The sequence below is a fragment of the Manis javanica genome, chromosome 5, assembly GCF_040802235.1.
Source record: "Manis javanica isolate MJ-LG chromosome 5, MJ_LKY, whole genome shotgun sequence".
In the NCBI taxonomy this organism is placed as follows: domain Eukaryota; kingdom Metazoa; phylum Chordata; class Mammalia; order Pholidota; family Manidae; genus Manis; species Manis javanica.
Window position 1 is genome coordinate 34517048 of NC_133160.1, and position 18817 is coordinate 34535864.

The 18817-nt window shown below is 37.0% G+C and overlaps 1 protein-coding gene across 14 annotated transcripts in view; it reads left to right on the forward strand.

Moving 5' to 3' along the window:
• Positions 1-18817, forward strand: part of PLCB4 (phospholipase C beta 4) — a 399190-nt gene that overhangs the window by 223007 nt on the left and 157366 nt on the right. For all 14 annotated transcript variants that reach the window (XM_073236931.1, XM_037017489.2, XM_037017483.2 and 11 more), the window contains one exon: positions 17819-17917. In XM_073236931.1, coding sequence (XP_073093032.1) covers positions 17834-17917 — 84 coding nt within the window. In that variant the 5' untranslated portion in view covers positions 17819-17833. The remainder of the gene's footprint in view (positions 1-17818; positions 17918-18817) is intronic.

The window sequence follows — 18817 nt, forward strand, 5'->3', positions numbered from 1 at the left end:
AATATAGAAATGTTTACAGTTTTTATAAATGTGCTTATAAGCCAGTTCATAATGGCATTATTTTCATCAAGCCAAGCCAGCCCTGTTAGGAACACATTTTTTTTTTTATTTCCAAGATAATCTGATTAAAGCTGAGTTAATGGTTTCCTGTGAACTAATATTGGTCTGTTGTGTGCATTATTCGGTCAAAGAATAAGTTGAATTATCATTTTTAATTGCTGTGACCTTCAGTAAGTAAAGCCTGGTCCTTGCTATTTGCATAACAAACATCCAGAAGTACTGGAATTCCAGAGGTTAGAATGCCTCTGCAGCTGTCATTAAAATCAGGGTCTGCTGTGAAGTGGAACAATTCCTTAAAAGTATAGGGAGCTGCATTGTTCCAAGAGCATCCTAAGTATGTCATCTCTTACCTTGGGAGCCTCCTTCAAAGTGGTATCATAGGCATGTCCTTTTCCATATGGGGAAACTCCTTGTAATGTAATTTGTGGGATTCTGTTTTGGTTTCATAATAATTGGTTGCACCAAGTCTTGAAATATGTCCTTCCCACTCTCTGTGTGCTTTTGTCCACTAGACCAAGTCCATGCATCTTATGTAATTGTGAGCTATCCTGTGTAGGTATGTGTGTTGATGGATATTTCAAAGTGGCATGGAGTTTAAGGTTTTGGAGTTTCTTCCCTTCTTGTTTACTATGTATTTCTTTTATGGAGATGCCTACCCTTGGGCTTGTCAGTAATCAACTAGGCTGAGAATGTAATTAACCAGTATACACATTTGGCATGTACCTCTGCCCACAAACCTTCATGCTTTGTAAAAGTTTTGCTGAAGAATTGAGTCCTTATTTAGCATTTGGGAAGATGGTTATGGCTGCAGTGGAAGAGACTGATTAAAGTTTGGATGGTAACAATTAGGAAAGATTCTTTGGCTTCTGGTTTTGCATCCTTAGTATCCATTTATTCAGGCTTAAAGCCTTTGTGTTCATTGCCCAAGAATAGTTGAGAACCAACATTTATTTATACCAAAAGAGGAAATGCCAGTTCTGCAGCCAATCACAGAGTGCAATATATGACTTCGTAGAGAACTAGAAATGTATCTCAGGCATTACATCTAGTTTAAAATACAACCACAAAATAAAGTCAAAGTCAAAGTCTTTAAGACGGTGCCAAGGAGGTCATCATGGGGCATGACTTTGTAGAAAGAGGATTCTAATAAGCTCTTAAAATCTGCAGACAATTAAATAAGGGAAAGAGGGTCTGAGGTCCAGTATGAGAGAATTTTCATGAGCCACCAGCATCTGTATATGGACCTTCTGTTCACTGGGATCTGTATGGTCATCTAATGAGGAAGGCTTCCATGACATCTTTCTGGGCAGAGATCTATGGGCTAAGCAATATCTTTACTCTCTTCACATATGTCTATTCTATGAGTCAAAGAATGACTCTATTCATGGAGGATCTAGTGAGATTGTGGGTACTCTGTAAATTTCAGGTAGCACCTCATTCACCTTGGAGCATCATAGTTTACCAGCATGTTTATTATCAGTGAAGATTTTATTTTAAAAAACCATGACAGTAATTTCATGTATTGCCAAATAACAAGTTTCAACTATCTGATTATATCAGGTAAACTTTATACCTTTCCTGGAGTTATGTGAGTTAGAAAATTTAAGATAGCAGACTCAATTGGCTCAGGTAGAGACATACCAAACATTTTTCTGATTAATCATCTCACAACTCATAGATGAAGGTATGAGGAGACAGAGGGGATTGTGAAGATACCTAAAGTTATTATTGAAATAGAATTTGTTTTAAAAATATCAATGTATTTCTATAAATGCCACATAGACCTCAAGCATGTTTCTGTCTGATTCCTTTGTGAAATGTAAGTGGCAATACAGAATGAACTGTTTTGATAAGCTGGCTCACAATTTCAAAGTATATTTAATCTCTAAGAACTAATATGTAATGATGCTATTTTCCTGATTTTATTTTTACGAGCCACAGTTTTATATCCTGCTGCTTATCTGATTTGAAAATGTTGTAGTGTTTGGAGAAAGTTAATATTGAGTCATGCCAAAACCTTAATAAACTTAGTCTTGAACTAATATCTCAGGCTCATGGGGGATTTCTGCATGCTAAAATAGATTTTAATATGGCAGAAATGCAATAATGACCTTTCCATAAAACCTTAATAAAATTATTTTGTGATATAAACTGCAGAAGAAATGGGAACTCTCTTGAATGAGAGTGTGTGTGATTTATCTGCATTTCATGGTTTATCTTATATCTCATTTCTTCAGATCTCTTGTGTTTTTCTTTCCTTTAAGTCAAATTACAGTAATTTCCATAATTTAAACTAGAGAACAGACACAGAATTTTCAAAGACATGTTTTTCCTTTGCACCAGTGTTACTTAACTGCTGCTGAGGTGCCTGCTCTCTTGATAATTCTAAGTCTCCACGCTCTTAAAAGAAGGTAACAAGATAGACAAGGCACCCATACTTTTGAGGTGTTTAATAATAAAAATACAGTTGCGGGGTGGCACATCACAGCTGTTTAGCACCAAAGTAGTGTACAATGGTTTATGACACGTGTTACATAAGGATGCCATAACCAGTTTATAAAATTAAACTGATGAATATTTGGCAAACAAAATACAACTTCCCAAAATTTAGACATTAGTTGGTATCCTGAAATTGAAATTCTGTTTCCCAGAGACTGGCATATAGATGACTTAAAATGACCAAAATCAGAAGCCCATAGCTTTGACTTCATGATTTTTTTTTTGAGTTTCGGGTGGAAAAAAGTCTAAATAAGTGTAGTCAGTGTGAATCACTGTTTTCTAAACTGCCTTTTGTGGTCTCCTTGATGGCTTGATTCTTTCAAGAGTCTCAAGTCCACAAATCAAAGACAAGATGATGGCCTTTTAAAGAATAGAAAATTGTACTTTTTATTAGCTCCAAGACTATTTGCAAATGCAAAATTGGATAGGCATTTCCCAATCAATCCATCACTTTGCATCTAACTGTTTACTACTTGTTCAATCAATATTCTTATATAGAATAAACATCAAAAAGCATTTAACTGTGTACTTGAAGTTGAGAGTGGTTAGACTGTTTTTGGATTGGAAGAATTGGGAAAGAAGCTAATAGGTTCTAGAGATTGACTAACCTAGCTTTTATTTTGTAAAGTCATGAGAGGGTCATTTAATCCCATCTCACTCAGGGCAACAATCCCTTTAAGACCAAAGCCCTTAAATGACTGGAAGCACCAACTCTGAGATCTGAAAATTTACAATTTTCATTGTAAAATAAATGATTATTTTCCTGTTGTTGACTTAAAATCTGTATTCTTAAGTCCACTAATCTTTGGGACATTGTTTTTCCTTTATATTACTTTCTCTTCCATGTGGGTGATTTTTAGTACATGCGCAAGTCCAAATGGAGATGGATGGGTATTGGACTGGTAGTTCAAGAATAATGCCCCTGTCACAGCTCCACCAATAGGGGACTCGGCCCAGTTCACCCCTTCTTGGTCTTGGTTCCCACCCAGTTACATAAATAGCTCAAATTAACTCTGAAATCTGTGGAAATATCTTTTATTAATGTTGCTTAAATCCTGAGATTTCCTTCACCTGCTCTCATTTTGTTGATATGCTTCTTAAAATTGTGACTTGGAAGTATGAAATATTCTAAAGCAAGAGTGGGATCTGGAAGAGTTTGCTGAGATGGTGCTGTCCTGGATGGATGTCCTCCTTAGGATTGCATTAAGGTGTACACAATGACAACTTCACCATTAGCTCATTAAGGTTGGAGTTCACCAAAAGTTCAAAAGTTTTTCACATTAAAAAAGCCAGTTTTTGTTGTCCAGTAGTTGCTTTTTTTTTTAACCTTCATGAAGATCTTTGTGTTGATCACTTTTATATGGATATTAATAATTCCACCCATTGTTCTGAACATTTTGTAGCAGTGAACTCAACTCAGGATATATTTGGATATTGCCAATGGGAACAACGGTGGAGACATCTTAGGTGGCAGCTGAATAGAAGGAGCGGACTTCTGGGGAGGAGAAAAGAATGGTGATGCTATAGCATTACCACAGGAGGGAGAATACAGAAAGCAAAAGAGACGGAGGACCCAAGTGGAGAAATGACATGTGGGAGAGGACTCAGTAGAGTACTAGGCGAAGTTAGCAGCTAAATGCCGGAGAAGTTAGATCTGCAGCAAAAGAAAGACATTGAGTTTGAAGACTAAAAGTCTGCTCAAAGAAGCATTTGGACAGAATATTTGAGCAAGAGTCTGTATTTTAAGACATTTACAGTGATCTCATGGTTGGGAAATGGGATGTTGGGTGAAGCTTGTTTTTATTATTTAAAGAGAATTGGCCATGGGAGGATGTGACATAGATGGTCAAAACATACCTTAATTATAATAAGTCTTCCTCTCTAAACCTTCTGTAGATGTTTATTCCACAAAACCCAATTTAATGCATCAATCGTGCAATGGTCATAATTGAATGCCATTTCCTTTCCTGTTTTACCTTAAGGGTTGGTTTTAATTAGGGCAGAATAGAAATAAAAATATATATAATGGCTTACTCACACTTGTGATTCCATCAGAGTTAAATATAGGCAAGCACATTAATTTTGTTAAAATGCCCACCACAGATGTTCCAAAATAGCATTGTAGGCCAATTAGTGTCATGGACCAAGTGGCTAGATTCTGATATTTTGATGAAACTTTCACCGTCACATTTATAGTAGTCTAAAAACATAGACACAGTGGTCTTTTAAAAATGAGTGCATTTGGAAAATACTTATGAGAAAGAACCTTAAATTCATTTTTTTTTGATATTATGAAATACTTCCTTATTTTGAAGGTGAGGTAACAAGGATCTCCATTTTCAGGTAAGTTTGAAATAGGAAATTGGATGGTGATCATAGTGTAGGCATCTCCTTGATGAAGCAGTCCTTATTTTTGGCTTAACTACTTCTCACTGAAGCAGTGAATACAATTCCAGAAAAAGATGACTTTCCCTCGTTTTGGTCAGACGATATATCGTCAGTGTTTTACTGAATTTAAGGGACTTTCACCATGTGAACCACAGTCAGACCATAAGAATATAAAGGCAGAAGGTTTAAATTCTGGTTCTACTGTAATCTGAGGGAGTCTAAGCTTTCTGAACTCTGCTTACCATATTTTGCAGTTGGTTATGTTTTCTACCTTAAAAAGAGTATGTGAAAGTACTTGGTACAATGTAAACCATTACATAGATAATGGATGCCTGATTATCAGAGCCCTGTAAGGCTTAAACAGTAAATAGCCCTCAGCATCTGCCTTCAGAGCTGAGCCGTGCCAGGAGACACTTCGATTTCTCATTACTGCAGGAAGTCCAGCCTCTCTTGCCTAATGAGAATGTCATCTTCATAGTTTTCAGGGCAGGCTATCGACTTCTTTCTGGTGTCTTTGAAACATGCCTGCAATCTTGTAGCATTTTAGACTATGCTGGGTCAAACTTTACCCCTTAAGAAACAAAATAATTGATTGCAGGCACAAAGACCCAAGCACATTTCAGTGACTTTGCTTATTTATGTTAACACTTGAGCAAACCAAAGGCTTGTCTAACAAAGGGGAAGGAAATTTAGTTTAAAAAGTTCCATTTTTGCTGTTTTTCCCAGCCTGCTGATTTGGCTTGAATTAGAAGTTAGAGACATTTGCTAAAATAAAATACGACACGAACTCTTGGGAATCGCTTCACATCGGATTCCTCTGACCTTTGATATCCTTCCCATTGCCTCTGGGCCTTGTTAGCATGAGGGATGTTTTTCAGTTTCTATATAAGCAGTGGAAGCAAACACATTTTAAAATAATCCAGTAAAAGCACACATGGTATGAAAGGAACAATTATTTGAGGGCTATTGACCTTACCAGAATTGGGCAAGCATTTGGCATCTTGAAAGTCTGCTTTGCTACTGAAGAGCTGTCCTAGAAATGTCAGCATGTCATTACCCTGTCAGTTGTTCTTCAATGCACAATGGTAATGCATTGTTTTCAGTCTTACTCGGAGCCATCTGAATGTGGCTTTCATTTTAGGAAATAAAATATATTTCAAGGACATAAATGATTCTTAAATAACATCTCCATTTACTTGGAGCCTAAATAATATTTAATCAAACCAATTTGAGCTGGAAGGAATCAGAAACATGGTTGTTAGAGCCTCTGCTCTTTACAGACAAGAAAACTAAGTCCCCAGGAGCTTAGGGGGCTTCCTCAAGGGCATACAATTAGTTGAGGCAGAGCTGGGACTGGAATCCAGGTCATCCATCTCTGATTGCCCTAATGTTTCCATTCCAGCAGGCTGTATAGGTCATACTAATCTAATATTAATTGTGGAAACAATGTAATATATAATTAAAGTCAGGCACATTTTTTAGGGTGTGGCCAGATTACTTAATGAACCATGCAATTTGGATCATTAAAATTTACTTTTCTAGTATCACATTAGAAGACCAATTTCCACTTGTGTGAACATTTGTGCTGTTATTTCTTAAATGAATCACAGTGAAATAGGTGAAATTTCAGTCTCCTGCTGGCCTATCAGACAGAGCCAAAATCCGTGTGTATTCTAATATGTACACCTAGTTTTTGGGGGCACGCTCACTTATGCTTGCCAGTTCACACATTGGAATTCCCACCTCCTTGGAAATAATTGCTGATTATGATGTCCCACCTGAGAAACAAAAGCCAAAACCTGGAAAGATAACACTTCTTCACAAATGAACTGGGGAAAGTATTTTACTTCTTTTTCCTTTCAGACTAATTGTATTTTTGTGCATTAAAAAATAAAAATAAAGAGGAAGAAAGGTTTGGGGATTTTTGAAAGGATTTTCATAAATAGAAAAAATAAAATCAACCTCCTAAGACCTGACATTGCATGTAACTTCTTCTCACTATTTCTATTAGTTCCACCTTTATCCTTACTTTAAGCTTTTGAAGAATGGAGTGGGAAAATTTTGAACTTAGAAGTGAGAAGCTAAGTGAATTTGTATGAGATTTGAGGCTTATTTAGGTTATATCTCTTTGGACACAGGTTATTTTCAGATCATGTGGCACTGCTGTGTGTATGAGCATATAAAAGCTGTTCATTTTAGATGTCTTTTCCTTCAAAACCTAAGAAAAAATATTTCATCTTCTCCTTTCATGGTTTGGACTCAGTTCCAATATACACAGTCTTACACTTAACCCTCTTCTTACGACTCCTGTATAATAATAGCAAAGACCTATTTATAAAATTGTTTGGAGAATGTTTAAGAGTCAGGAACCTTGATTAAATTTGAGTCCATTGTCTATGTGTGTTTATTTTCATTGGAAAATAGTTCTTAAAATAAAAGCTTCTTAAAGTGCTTGAAGTGTGCCTGTTCCTAGTCCAAAGTGATTTCCCAATTTTTGTGAAGTCCCATCTTGTAATCCTCAGACTTATTCCATACACATGCCTGAGGCAACATTCAGATAGATTACTCAAGCAAAGATAAAATAAAAATCTTTCCTTTGAAATATTCAGGTGATTAAGGCAAATTCAGGCCTCTGAAGAGAGCTTTCTCCCTGACATGTGATTTGTGTTGGCAATGTTTTGCTTAATAATGTGGCAGAACCAGTCCAAGGGCAAATGAAGGGCAAAGTATAGAGGGCTGGACATAAGATCCACTTTAGGAGCAGCCCAGGGGCTCTCCTGTAAAGAGGGTGTCTATGGGAAAAAAACCACATACCCCATGACATATCCAGGGTGTAGCCCCACATTTGAGGACCCAGAAGCCAATCTGAACAGTTCTCAAGGGAATCAGGGTCAGAAGTCTGAACTAAGGGTGGAGCACAGCAGAGGTAGGGTTAGGATGCAGAGCCAGGAAGTTATTCATAGGGTCAGCCAGGCTGCAGAACTGGGTGAAGAATGGAAATTCATTCTACAGGCTGGGTTCCAGCCAGCCACCAGAGGCGCAGCAAGGTATGGGTTGGGAACATGAGACTGGAAACAGCATTTTAGGTACACCCAAAAATGGAACTCACATGTATCTGGGTAACAGAAGAGTTTGTTGTCTTCAGGTTTGGTTGTTTTTAGGCTTGGATGGGAGCTCCTCCCTTGATAAGATATTCACTCATTCATCCTTTCTTCCATTCGCTGTTGATTGAGCACCTCTCTCTAAGACAAGACCAGCTCTGACCTAGGATGATTCGATTTAGGATTTTTCAACATGATGGTGTGACAGCAATACACATTCAGTAAAAAACATACTTCAAATTTGGAATTTGAATCTTTTCCCAGGCTAGCGATTTGTGGAGTGATACTTTCTCCTGATGCTGGATAAAGCTCCCAGTCTCATGACCACGAGGCTTCAACATCCAGTGTACCTACAACCAATAGTTTATTATAAAATAGGCTTTGTGTTAGATGATTTTTGCCCAACTGTAGGCTAATGTAAGTGTTCAGAGCACATTGTTTGGGAAGGCTAAGCTGTGTCTTCAGTAGGTTAGGTATATTAAATGCATTTTTGACTTATGTTATTTTCAGTTTAGAAAGGGTTTATCAGGATGCAATCTCATCATAAGTGGAGGTAGCTCTGTATTAGCAAACAAAGCTGGCCTTCTGGTGTTCTTCCTGTAGAGAAGATACAGATAAGTAACAATTGTTTACATCGTAGATGGTGAGTTCTAAAAGAGAAGTATAGGGCACTTGGGTGAACATACAGGAGTGTACTGATCCCAGTTTCTCTTGCTGATATCTAAAGGGTAACCAGTAACCAGAAGTAACCAAGTTTAGGACAGAGGTTCAGGAATGAGAAGCAGAGAGAAATATGCAAAAGGTTCAGTGTATTTGGAGCAATGGGACAAGTCTGATAAATACAGAGAGAAGAATGTAAATGGAAGAGTGGTACTTTTTGAGAATCTTTTCAGGTGATAACTGCTTTTCAGTGCAGCCTTAAGCACTTTTCTACTGGAACCCTCATGTTTTAACAGGTTCTTTCTCTAGAGCACTTTTGTTAATTACACCTCCTTAAAGACTGGGTTTCTGGTCAAATCTTGAGTTACCAAATCTTTTCTTTCTGAGTTCTTAGGAGAAATATTAGCATTCATAGCATATAGTTATCAGGAACCATAAAGGTTTGGGCCAAAAGAAGGAAGTGCTTAAAATTACTTGTTAAGTGACTGCAATGTCTACATTGTAGATTGAATAGATGTTGTGCTGACTATTTGGTTATGTCACCCTTTATTTGCTTTCTTCAAGTCACCTGTCACCCTTAACTGGCCTCTTCAGACTTAACAGTTAATGGTGAAGTTTGAAAGAAATGGTTGAGGAAATTGACCATTTATTTTAGGCACTTGATATCTGCTCTTGGTCTGCATTAGAAAGCAAGTACCAGGACCCAGAATTTCCAAACCCAATTCCATAACCTTCCTGCAAGAAGTGTGCATTCTAGACAAGTCCGCTGTCTTTCCTGCTTGCCTGATCTGCAATTCCAAATACCTAGAACATCTCTTCTCCTGATGAGCTGGCCTGGGCCAGGGAGCAAGATTAAAAGATCCTTTTTTTCTTCTTTTTCCTTTTTTACCTTTTTTATTTTGATGAAGACTTGATCCGAGGCCGTTGTCAAACTTTAGCTGACATCAGAATCACCTAGGCAGCTGAATACATCATGGATTTCTGGGCCCCGCCCCAGGTTTTCTGGTGCAGAAGGTCTGTGCATATTGTTTTTGTATATGGAAAACTGTACACATCCATTATCTATTCTATTAGTGCTGGTGTTGAAAACTGACAATTCTTTTACTTTGAGAGGGGAAAAAATATCTAGTCCTTTGTTTATAAGTATTCCAGATTTGTCTAATTGTCTTATTTCTCAAGACTGTTGTATTTCTCAGGGCTATTCAGGTTAATGTTTATCCTAAATACTTAAATACTAATAAAAAAAACTTCTGCTGTTTGCTGTACCCCCTTCATCAGTAAAAACAGAGTACCTGTTTCAGAGTCATAAAAGAAATGAGATAACTTTACTTCACAGAATTTTTTGTAACTATAAATAAAGTCTTACTAAAACAGGTTTGTTATTACGTGAAATCAGAGACAAACCCAGTTAAATTATATATTCCTTTTCCGAGGCTTCTGCCACACACTATTTATTTTCATATTTTAAAGATTGCTTTGTCTTGCATCCTCTCAAACAAAAATTTATTTTCAACAGTTGTATCTGTAATCCACTGCTGTAAAAATCATTAACATGCAAATGATATCTTCTATTTTGGAAGGATCAAAATACTGCTAAGCCAGGAGCTTACTAAACTTTCAGGAATATGACATCTCAGATGATATTGCATGTAGATAGGCCCCCGCTGCTCTCAACCCCTGCCACTGTGTCCTCCTTCGCCTCCTTAACCTCCTTCACCTCCTTCACCTTCACCCCCCTCACCTCCTGCTTCACCAGTATTGCTCCCCAAACCTGTGCCTGGACCTGAGCCCTTTAGAGGGGCATAACTTCAAGGAAAGAGATAAATAGTAAGGTATCATCAGGTCAGAGAACCCAGTCAATCACAACTACTTTTAATCCAATTTCAGCCACTACAATTTCAGGTGATATACATGTTCAAGAAGATCTTAGAGGGCTGGCTTATGAATTCAGATGTCATTTGCAAGGAAATTGCTACAGGCAGACAATATCCAATCTTTTCAAACAAATCAATTATTTTCCTAGGAAACTATATAATTCAAAATTTCAATTTCTTTGAAAAATTGGTCATTACAGACTGAATCATATGCTAACAGTTATTCATTACATTTAAATTAAACTGATCTTAAACATCCCAGATAACCGAAAATCTTTTAGACATGTTTTGTAAAATTCTGATATAATGAAACTTTAAGGTGATCATAAGCAGTATCTAATAAATTATCAAGGCAATTCAATTTAATATTTTTCATTTACTTTATTAAATTTTGGAAAAGTTATAATTGCCTCCTAATTATGATTATTGTTGAGGTGAAGGAGAGAGACAAAGAGCTGATGTTTGCCTTTTGCATTTTGCTCCTGTTAAATTTGTGTTTTCTATAAGCTCCTGGAAATTATTTTGAATCAGGTGGTGCTTTATTGATAAATCTATTACATAGTTAATGATACATTTAATAGATTTATCATGGCAAAGGTCTTAGGTTTCCTTGTAGCTCAGAATTGATTAAAAACTAAATCTAGCAACACCATAATCTGATTTATTTCCACGTTAACACCCAAGTTTTAGACAGTATTATTAAGTAACTCCTTCCTAAGAGTCCATCGTGACTAGTGTGTGTAAAGGCTCCCGAAGTACAGTCAAGATTTTAAATCTTGAAAGAAAAAGAAGAATGTTTACAACCTTATTTATTAGTCTCTTCCTGCTATTTGTTCTTGCCAGGAATTCTGGTGGACAACATGGACATTATTTAAAAATTGATTTGAATGAAAAAATTAATAAAATAAGATTTTTAATGTCATTTTCTCTTTAGGGAACATTTCTTACTGAATATTAAATTATGCTCACTGTGAATGTGTTAAAATACAGAAGGCATTAAAGAAAATAAGAATCACTTAAATTTCACTGAGATGTAACTGGTACTTGTATTTTGGTATACATTTTGCTGTCTTGTATGTGTATGTGTGTGTGTGTGGTTAAACAGTATGTCTGTGACACATAAAATTTGGATCATAACTTGCATACAATTATGTATCTGGCTTCTTTCTTAATAAATATCTTGAGAGCATTTGTATTTGCTTGACAAGAGTTGTGATTATTTTTAGAAACTTCTAAATTTGCTGTTGTTCAGTGAATAACTATTCATTGAAAGCATTAGTTTTAATGGACAGAGAATATTTAAATACTGTAGTATATTTAGCCAATTACTTAGTGATGCTCATGCAAGGATGATGTTTTTCTGCCATACGCACCACAGCAGTGTGTATCTTTTACAACGACTTCGTATGCATTTACTTAGGATAAATCCTACTAGTAGAATTTCTAGATCAAAGACTATAGACATTTCAAGGCTATAGAAATGTACTGCGATTTTTTTTTCATCAAACTATACAAGAATACCCTTATCCCTAACTCTCAACAGCATAACCTATTATCATTTTCATAGTCCTGCACCCTTGGAAAGCTTATTTCATGGCTTGGTGGAAAAGAAGGTATTTTTTAGCAAATGGGGAAAATTGTCACTAATGATATAATATTTCAGGGTCTATTTAGACTCTTCTTGAAATAAGGCTATTTATTTAAAAGCTCTGGATGATCTGATGTCACTGTCCATCTGTTTTTAGAAACAAAAGGATATCTTATTTAACAATCAAGGAGTTAGACTTTGAAATGTGCTTGATAGAGTCAACTAATTGACTTCTGTCAGTGGAAATTTTATCCCAACCCTCTGTGTTCTGGAAAACAACCTCACTTGTGTTCTCATTATGGGGTCATGTAAGGCCATGGGTTATTTGGTTTAATGGGCTTTGTATGGTTGTATAGAGAAAAGATTAATTCTTTATGGAACTTTTTGTGTCGTAAGGTGGGAGGTAAAAGACAAAAGTTACACTTAAGAAAATTCAAAACTGAGTCATGGTGCATTTTTTGTTTGCTTGAAAGCTATGTGTTATCAGGTGGAAGCAAATGCTTTTTCAAATGAATTTATTTGTACACAAACAGAAACAAAGGATGAAAAATGTTCTTGTTGGCTTGTGGGGAAGCTGCAGGATTTATTTCAAGTTTGTATTTATTGCTGAGGTGCAAAATCACTACAAAACATGTAGATCCTGGGGAAAATATACTGTGGAAATATCTTTACTCCTCAAAGGGGCTTTGGAATAGAAGGGTAAGAGTTAATCTGAATTCATTTCTAGATGACATTCTAATCTGTACTCGTCCTCTTTCTTTGATTGATTTGAACAAATGAATGTTGAATGCCCATTCCTTCAAGACAGAGCTGTCCCCACTCCTTTTCAGATTGATCTGGCAATTCGTTAAGCCTTTTAGGAAAGCGGTCTAGCTTTAGTAAGCCCAGTGTATTCATTTCCTTAAGCTGCTGTAAAAAATTACCACAATCTAGCGGCTTAAAACAATAGACATCTATTCTCTCACTGTTTTAAAGGCCAGAAGTCTGAAATCAAGTTGTCTTCCAGGCCATGCTCCCTTCAGGTTCAAGGGGAGAATCCATCTGTTGCCTATTCAGGCATCTGGTGGCTGCCTTGACCCCTTGACTTGTGGCTGCATCACTCCATTCTCTGCCTCTGTGGTCACCTCTGACTGGGTCAAACCTCCTTCTGTCTGCCTTTTATAAGGACATTCATCATTACATTTAGGGCTCACACAGATGCTCTAAGGTAATCTCCCCATCTCAAGATCCTTGACTTAATCTTATCTGCAAAGTCCTTTTTTGCCATGTAAGGTAACACACATTTTACAGATTAGGATGTGGATATCTTTGGAGGGTCATTATTCAGCCTACCACACCCAGGACGTTGAATATACATGATTTCATGTACTTTTCTTTGTCTGCAGTCTGCCAGAATATGAGGCATATGTCCAGAAAGAAAGCACTCTTAGCTAAAGTTTTGACCCAACTGGCCTAGGGGGCTGGAGTTGACTCCCTAACCACCAGCATATCTGGGATAGGTAGTCTGGTAGGTCTTGACGACCACCTTGTCTAGCTAAAGAGGCAAGACAGTGGATTCAAAGATGCAAGACAGAGTAGGTTAGCAAACAAAGCTGTTCTTCCTTGGTTCACCCCAACTGAACGGATGAATGGATGAAGGCTATCCTCATGGGTGATGTGCTTGTCCATCAAGCTGCCTTGTTGACCTGCTAACACTTTCAGTTTCTCATCATCTTGTTTGGAGGGAGCTTTTTGCCACCTTCTATGAAACAAGTCCTTCTGACTCCCCTCCTCCATTGTCCCCTCCCTGTGAGCTCTGCAGTCCAGAGTTTTTCCTCTACAGCCAGTGCACTAGCTAATCCCCACCAGTTGCATAACAATTTAAAACAATGAGACTATTTTAAATCCCACTGGCCTCCTTCCAGCAGCTACTCTAGGTGTTTACCCTGGAAAAGGTGCCAAGTTATCTATCCATTCTTTATGTGAATTCTCCTTCACTTCCCATATTCCTCGCACCCTTTCCTGTGGGCTCTGTATCACGGTGAGGTAATGTTCTTCTAGGAAGTGGAGGAGGCAATTGAACGTTGAAGTATGTTGTAAAGGATCCAGAGAATTTGCCAAGAGAATCTTTGGCATGGCACAGTGATTGCATTTTTTCCTTAGGTAGCTGCAGGTGGGCCTTTGAGATGACTGCAAAAAGGACTTGGTTACAGAGTGGCCAGTTGCCCTCTCCCAGTCTTTCAAAAGAAGTAACTGTTTGTCCTTTTAACTTTTTCTGTAGTCATTTGGATTAGGACATGTACCTTCATTTGTTCTTATTTTAAAATAAATCACCTGTATCAAACTGCTATTAAACACAATTGGCTGGGTCAACAGTTTCTAGTCTGTAGGTTATAGTTGTACCATTTACATAAAATAAGCCAACCACTGCCCCTAATGCCAGGCCCTAGGAGTGATTTCAGAGATGGTGCAAAAACCCCACTTCAAAACTGGGAAAATTCACAACACTCCAATGTCATTTTGCAGAAATGCCCCTTACTTTGTTCAGAACCCCAAAGCTCTGAAAAAGTACCCAGTGAAATGAGCTCCCACCTCCACTGCTGATCTCTTCAGAAATTAAGGTCAAAATTACCCTCCTCTTTCCATTGTCCCCTGCCAAAGTCCTTCACATAATGAGATCATTGTGATGAAATCAGTACCCAAGGAAGAGATGAGTCTTTTAGTAGTAAGGATGGCAGTGAAATCTGAGAAACTTCATGTACTGAAGACTTAGGTTGCATCTTTTTACTGAAAAGATCCTGAGAGAACCAGCATTAAACCAATGAAAGATGAAGCAAATTGAAAAAGCTTTCTTTTTGTTTCCATTTTTCATATAAGCATTTTGTATCCGAAGCTTCTTGTTGCTATTCCCTTTAAAATGAAACCTAAGGGAAATATTGAAAGGATGACTAGTGGGAATGAAAAGATCATAGAGCACACAAAGGTCTGCGAAGGAGAGGTGTTTCTCCCACTGATCTCCGAAGTCTGGTTGACTGGAGAGGCCGTCATGGTTTTTCATCTGTCTTTAATGCTAACACTTAGGGCCCCACAGTTGGTGATTCCTGTGAGTGATCACTGAACAACACATCCATGACAGCCTAGGGGTCTACAGGTCTGTTTTTCTCTGCAGATCTGCTTTATGGCATTGGAGACATGAATACACGTCGTTGCACTAGAAGCTTGCTTCTAAGTCACCTTTAGTGATATGTTTGTGTGTGTCTCAAACAGACACTGAGAAGAGCAGAGAAAGACAGATTAAGCAGAACAGAGAGAGACAGAGAGAGATAGAAAGACAGACCCAGTCACAGTCATTGTTGGAGGCACAGAGATATGGACCCACCCATACATGGACCTGGAAAAAGCACCTCTCTTCTCTCACTGTCTGCAGCCCAGCTCATCTTCTTGGCTATACATGGGAAGCTTTGGTGCTGACGAATGGAGGGTTAACTTCCTACTTCAGCTAGGCTGGTTTGAATGCCCTTCATACTTTCACCAGCTTCTAGCCTGGTCAGTAATGATTAAATGAGCATTTGTTCCTTCCAGCTGCAATGGTTGTCATTGTGAGGAAGCTACCTTGAAACATGACCTAATACGCTCTTCTGCATTAAATTTTCTGGGACTAAAGAATAACACACTTGCCAACCTGTATGATTTCAACCCCTATTTTCCTTTTTGAAAGTTGCATTCTTTTTTATTGATGCAAGTAGCACAGAAATGCAAGACTATTCTGATAATAAAATGTCCAGCACAGAGGTGCCACGAAAAGATGCCTTACTTTTCAGTCCCAATCTTTGTTCCCTCCCAAGAAATAAGCAGGGTTATTAATTTGGAAGGCTCTTTCCAAACTTTTTAATATTTTCTTTTATGCACATTTATGAACCTAGAGAAATATATGTTTGTCTTGTGTGTGCATATTTACGTAAGTGTAGCACACTGTTCCTATCATTCTGTAGCTGTGCATTTAGGTGAATGCTTTCCTACTGTTCCATTTTCATACCCTTCTATGGCTTCTTCTTTTCATGTAATGCTATGTGTTAGAAAACATTCACATTCAGATTTGCTTGGTCTATAAGGTATGCCAGAATATATGTGCATTAGCTTTTTCTCCTTAATCTCTGTAGGTAATGAATCACACTGATTTGTTTTCAATGTGAAAATATCCCAAATTACTCTTTAAATAACTTTCTGGAAGAGATTTGTTCATATCTGAGCTAGAAATTTTTCTGTGAGAACACGCTCTATGGTTCATTGGTTTGTTTATTGTTACCCTTGTGTGTCCATTGTCATGGTCTGAATGGGACATAGGAAATGAGGCAGGTAGTAGCTTTACTTTTTCTTTATGCCCTGGAAAAATGTAGGTACCCAGGATTTCCTCGTCCTGCAAGTCTGGTAGAACTCAACTGTAGAACCATCTGGACCTAATATTTTATGATTTTAAAAAATTTACCCCAAGATCACATATTCTCATTTTTTGCACTGAATTTATTTTAACTTTGAAAAACCCATCCACTTCATGTAAGTTTTAGTATTTTGGTTAAAGTTGCACATAATATTCTCCTACGGTTTTCACCTTCCCCTCTCTGGAATTATACCCCACTTCTTATGGATTTTGTGAGTCTATGCTTCCTCCTTTTCCTTCCACCCCTAACTCAATCTCTTTCTCTCCATCATCAACACTTGCCAAAATTTTAACTAATATATGAATATTCAGAAAACAGTAACTTTTACTAATCACTCTTTTACTGTTTTTCAGCTACATATTACAAATCTAGATTTTGATGTGTAATGTCCCCATCTTTTGTTTCTCAGAAGGTTTAATTTCTGCTTTGACTGTTCTGCTTAACTCAAGAATTACTTAGAAGAGTGTGTTTATGTTTAATTGCTATGTGAGTAGATTTTATGCATTCTCTGTCATTAATTGATTATAATCAGTGAGCATGGCCGTCATCATTTCTGCTTTTTGAAAAACATTGAGTTTTCCTCTGATCTAATCATGATCAATTAGATTTTAAGATTGTCATATGTGTGTGAGGGGTAGCTGGGATACAAAGAGATAATAAGAAAAATAATAGGGCAGGGAGGGAGAGTCTGGTCTAAATTCATAAAATGATGCATTTAAATCATATTAACTTGAGTCATTAATTTCTTGTTTAAATTAGTAAGTGTGAGTCAAATCTTCAATATTCTTACCTTTTTGTCTTCTTGATGTATTAATTTCTGAGAATCATTCTGTCATCCTGTGTTTGTGACTTTGCCATTTCCTCTTTGTAATTGATTAGTTTTTCAATATATGTTTTGATACTATGTGGTTGCATGCTAAATATATATATATATATAACACATGCAGGTGCTCAGATGTGTGTGTGGATCTTGTTTTATATGACTTGAAGGGGGAAGGGAAGCTTCCCAAATGATTGCCTCTGGTATTTACTGATTACTTTTCTAGGTTTAGAGGAAAGAAGGCAAGTTGGAATCAGATGAAGGGAAGAAGAAAAAAACAAAAAAGACAATTTATGGACTTACTCTACATGTGTGAAGAAAACTTTCATGAACGCATAAAATGATTATCCTTTGACCTTCATTTGTTTTTTAATTTTCTATACTAATGAGACACTTTTTTTCATTTTTAGGTCTTAAATAAAATCATGGCCAAACCTTATGAATTTAACTGGCAGAAGGAAGTTCCTTCCTTTTTGCAAGAAGGAGCAGTTTTTGACAGATATGAAGAGGTAAAGAAGTGTTACTAATCGTTTCTCTTAAAACATTTTTATAATTATTTCATTTTAATTACAGTATTGCATAAATAGTCTTTGACATAAGTAAGAACATCTTTGAGATTTATAAGTTGGAATAGCTGGAAAGAGGCAAGTTATGAGATATAATAATAACCTTAATGATTCTGTAATTTATTGAGTACTTACCATGTGCCAGACAACCTTCTAAGTACTTTGTGTGTATTATTTAATTCCTCACAACAACCTTATAAGGTTGTTGCTATTATTATCCTCATTTTACAGGTGGGTTTCATGTAGCAACAGTTCTTGCTTAGTGAGTGCTTTTGGCAGGCTTTCTACATAAAACTTTCTACTTGTTATAAATGTAATAGTGATTGAACTTTGTGCTAGTCATTTGCTTTGCTTGTTTCATTTCTGCAGAACGGCTTGACTGTAGCTTTACATGCCTCCGCTTCTATCATTTGTTGTTCTTGCCCTTAAGGTGGCAGTGGCTCTAGACTTTCTATTCTATAGAGCAGAGAGGCCTGGGGCCACCAGTCTGTTCAGGTTTAGGGAGTGAATTGAAGCCTCATTTGCATTGTGAATAATTGTTTTCTTAGATTGTACTTGAGTTTGAGGTGAATTGAGGAAGGGTGTATGATGAAACTGTGTTGTCTCTAAGGCAAAGTAAAATGTAAAAACTCCTTAAGGTTTCATTTAGAGTCAGTGTTGGTTCATTTCAAAATCAGTGGAATGTGTGTGGTGACTAATTGTGGTAGTCTTCAATTTGTCAGACGTTTTCATGAGGTCTGTGGGCGGACATGACTTATGACTTGTTGACTTGGTTTTCCCAAAATCTATATCATAATAACTCTCTAGATTTATATCATAGTTGCTTTTTAAGTAAACAAAATC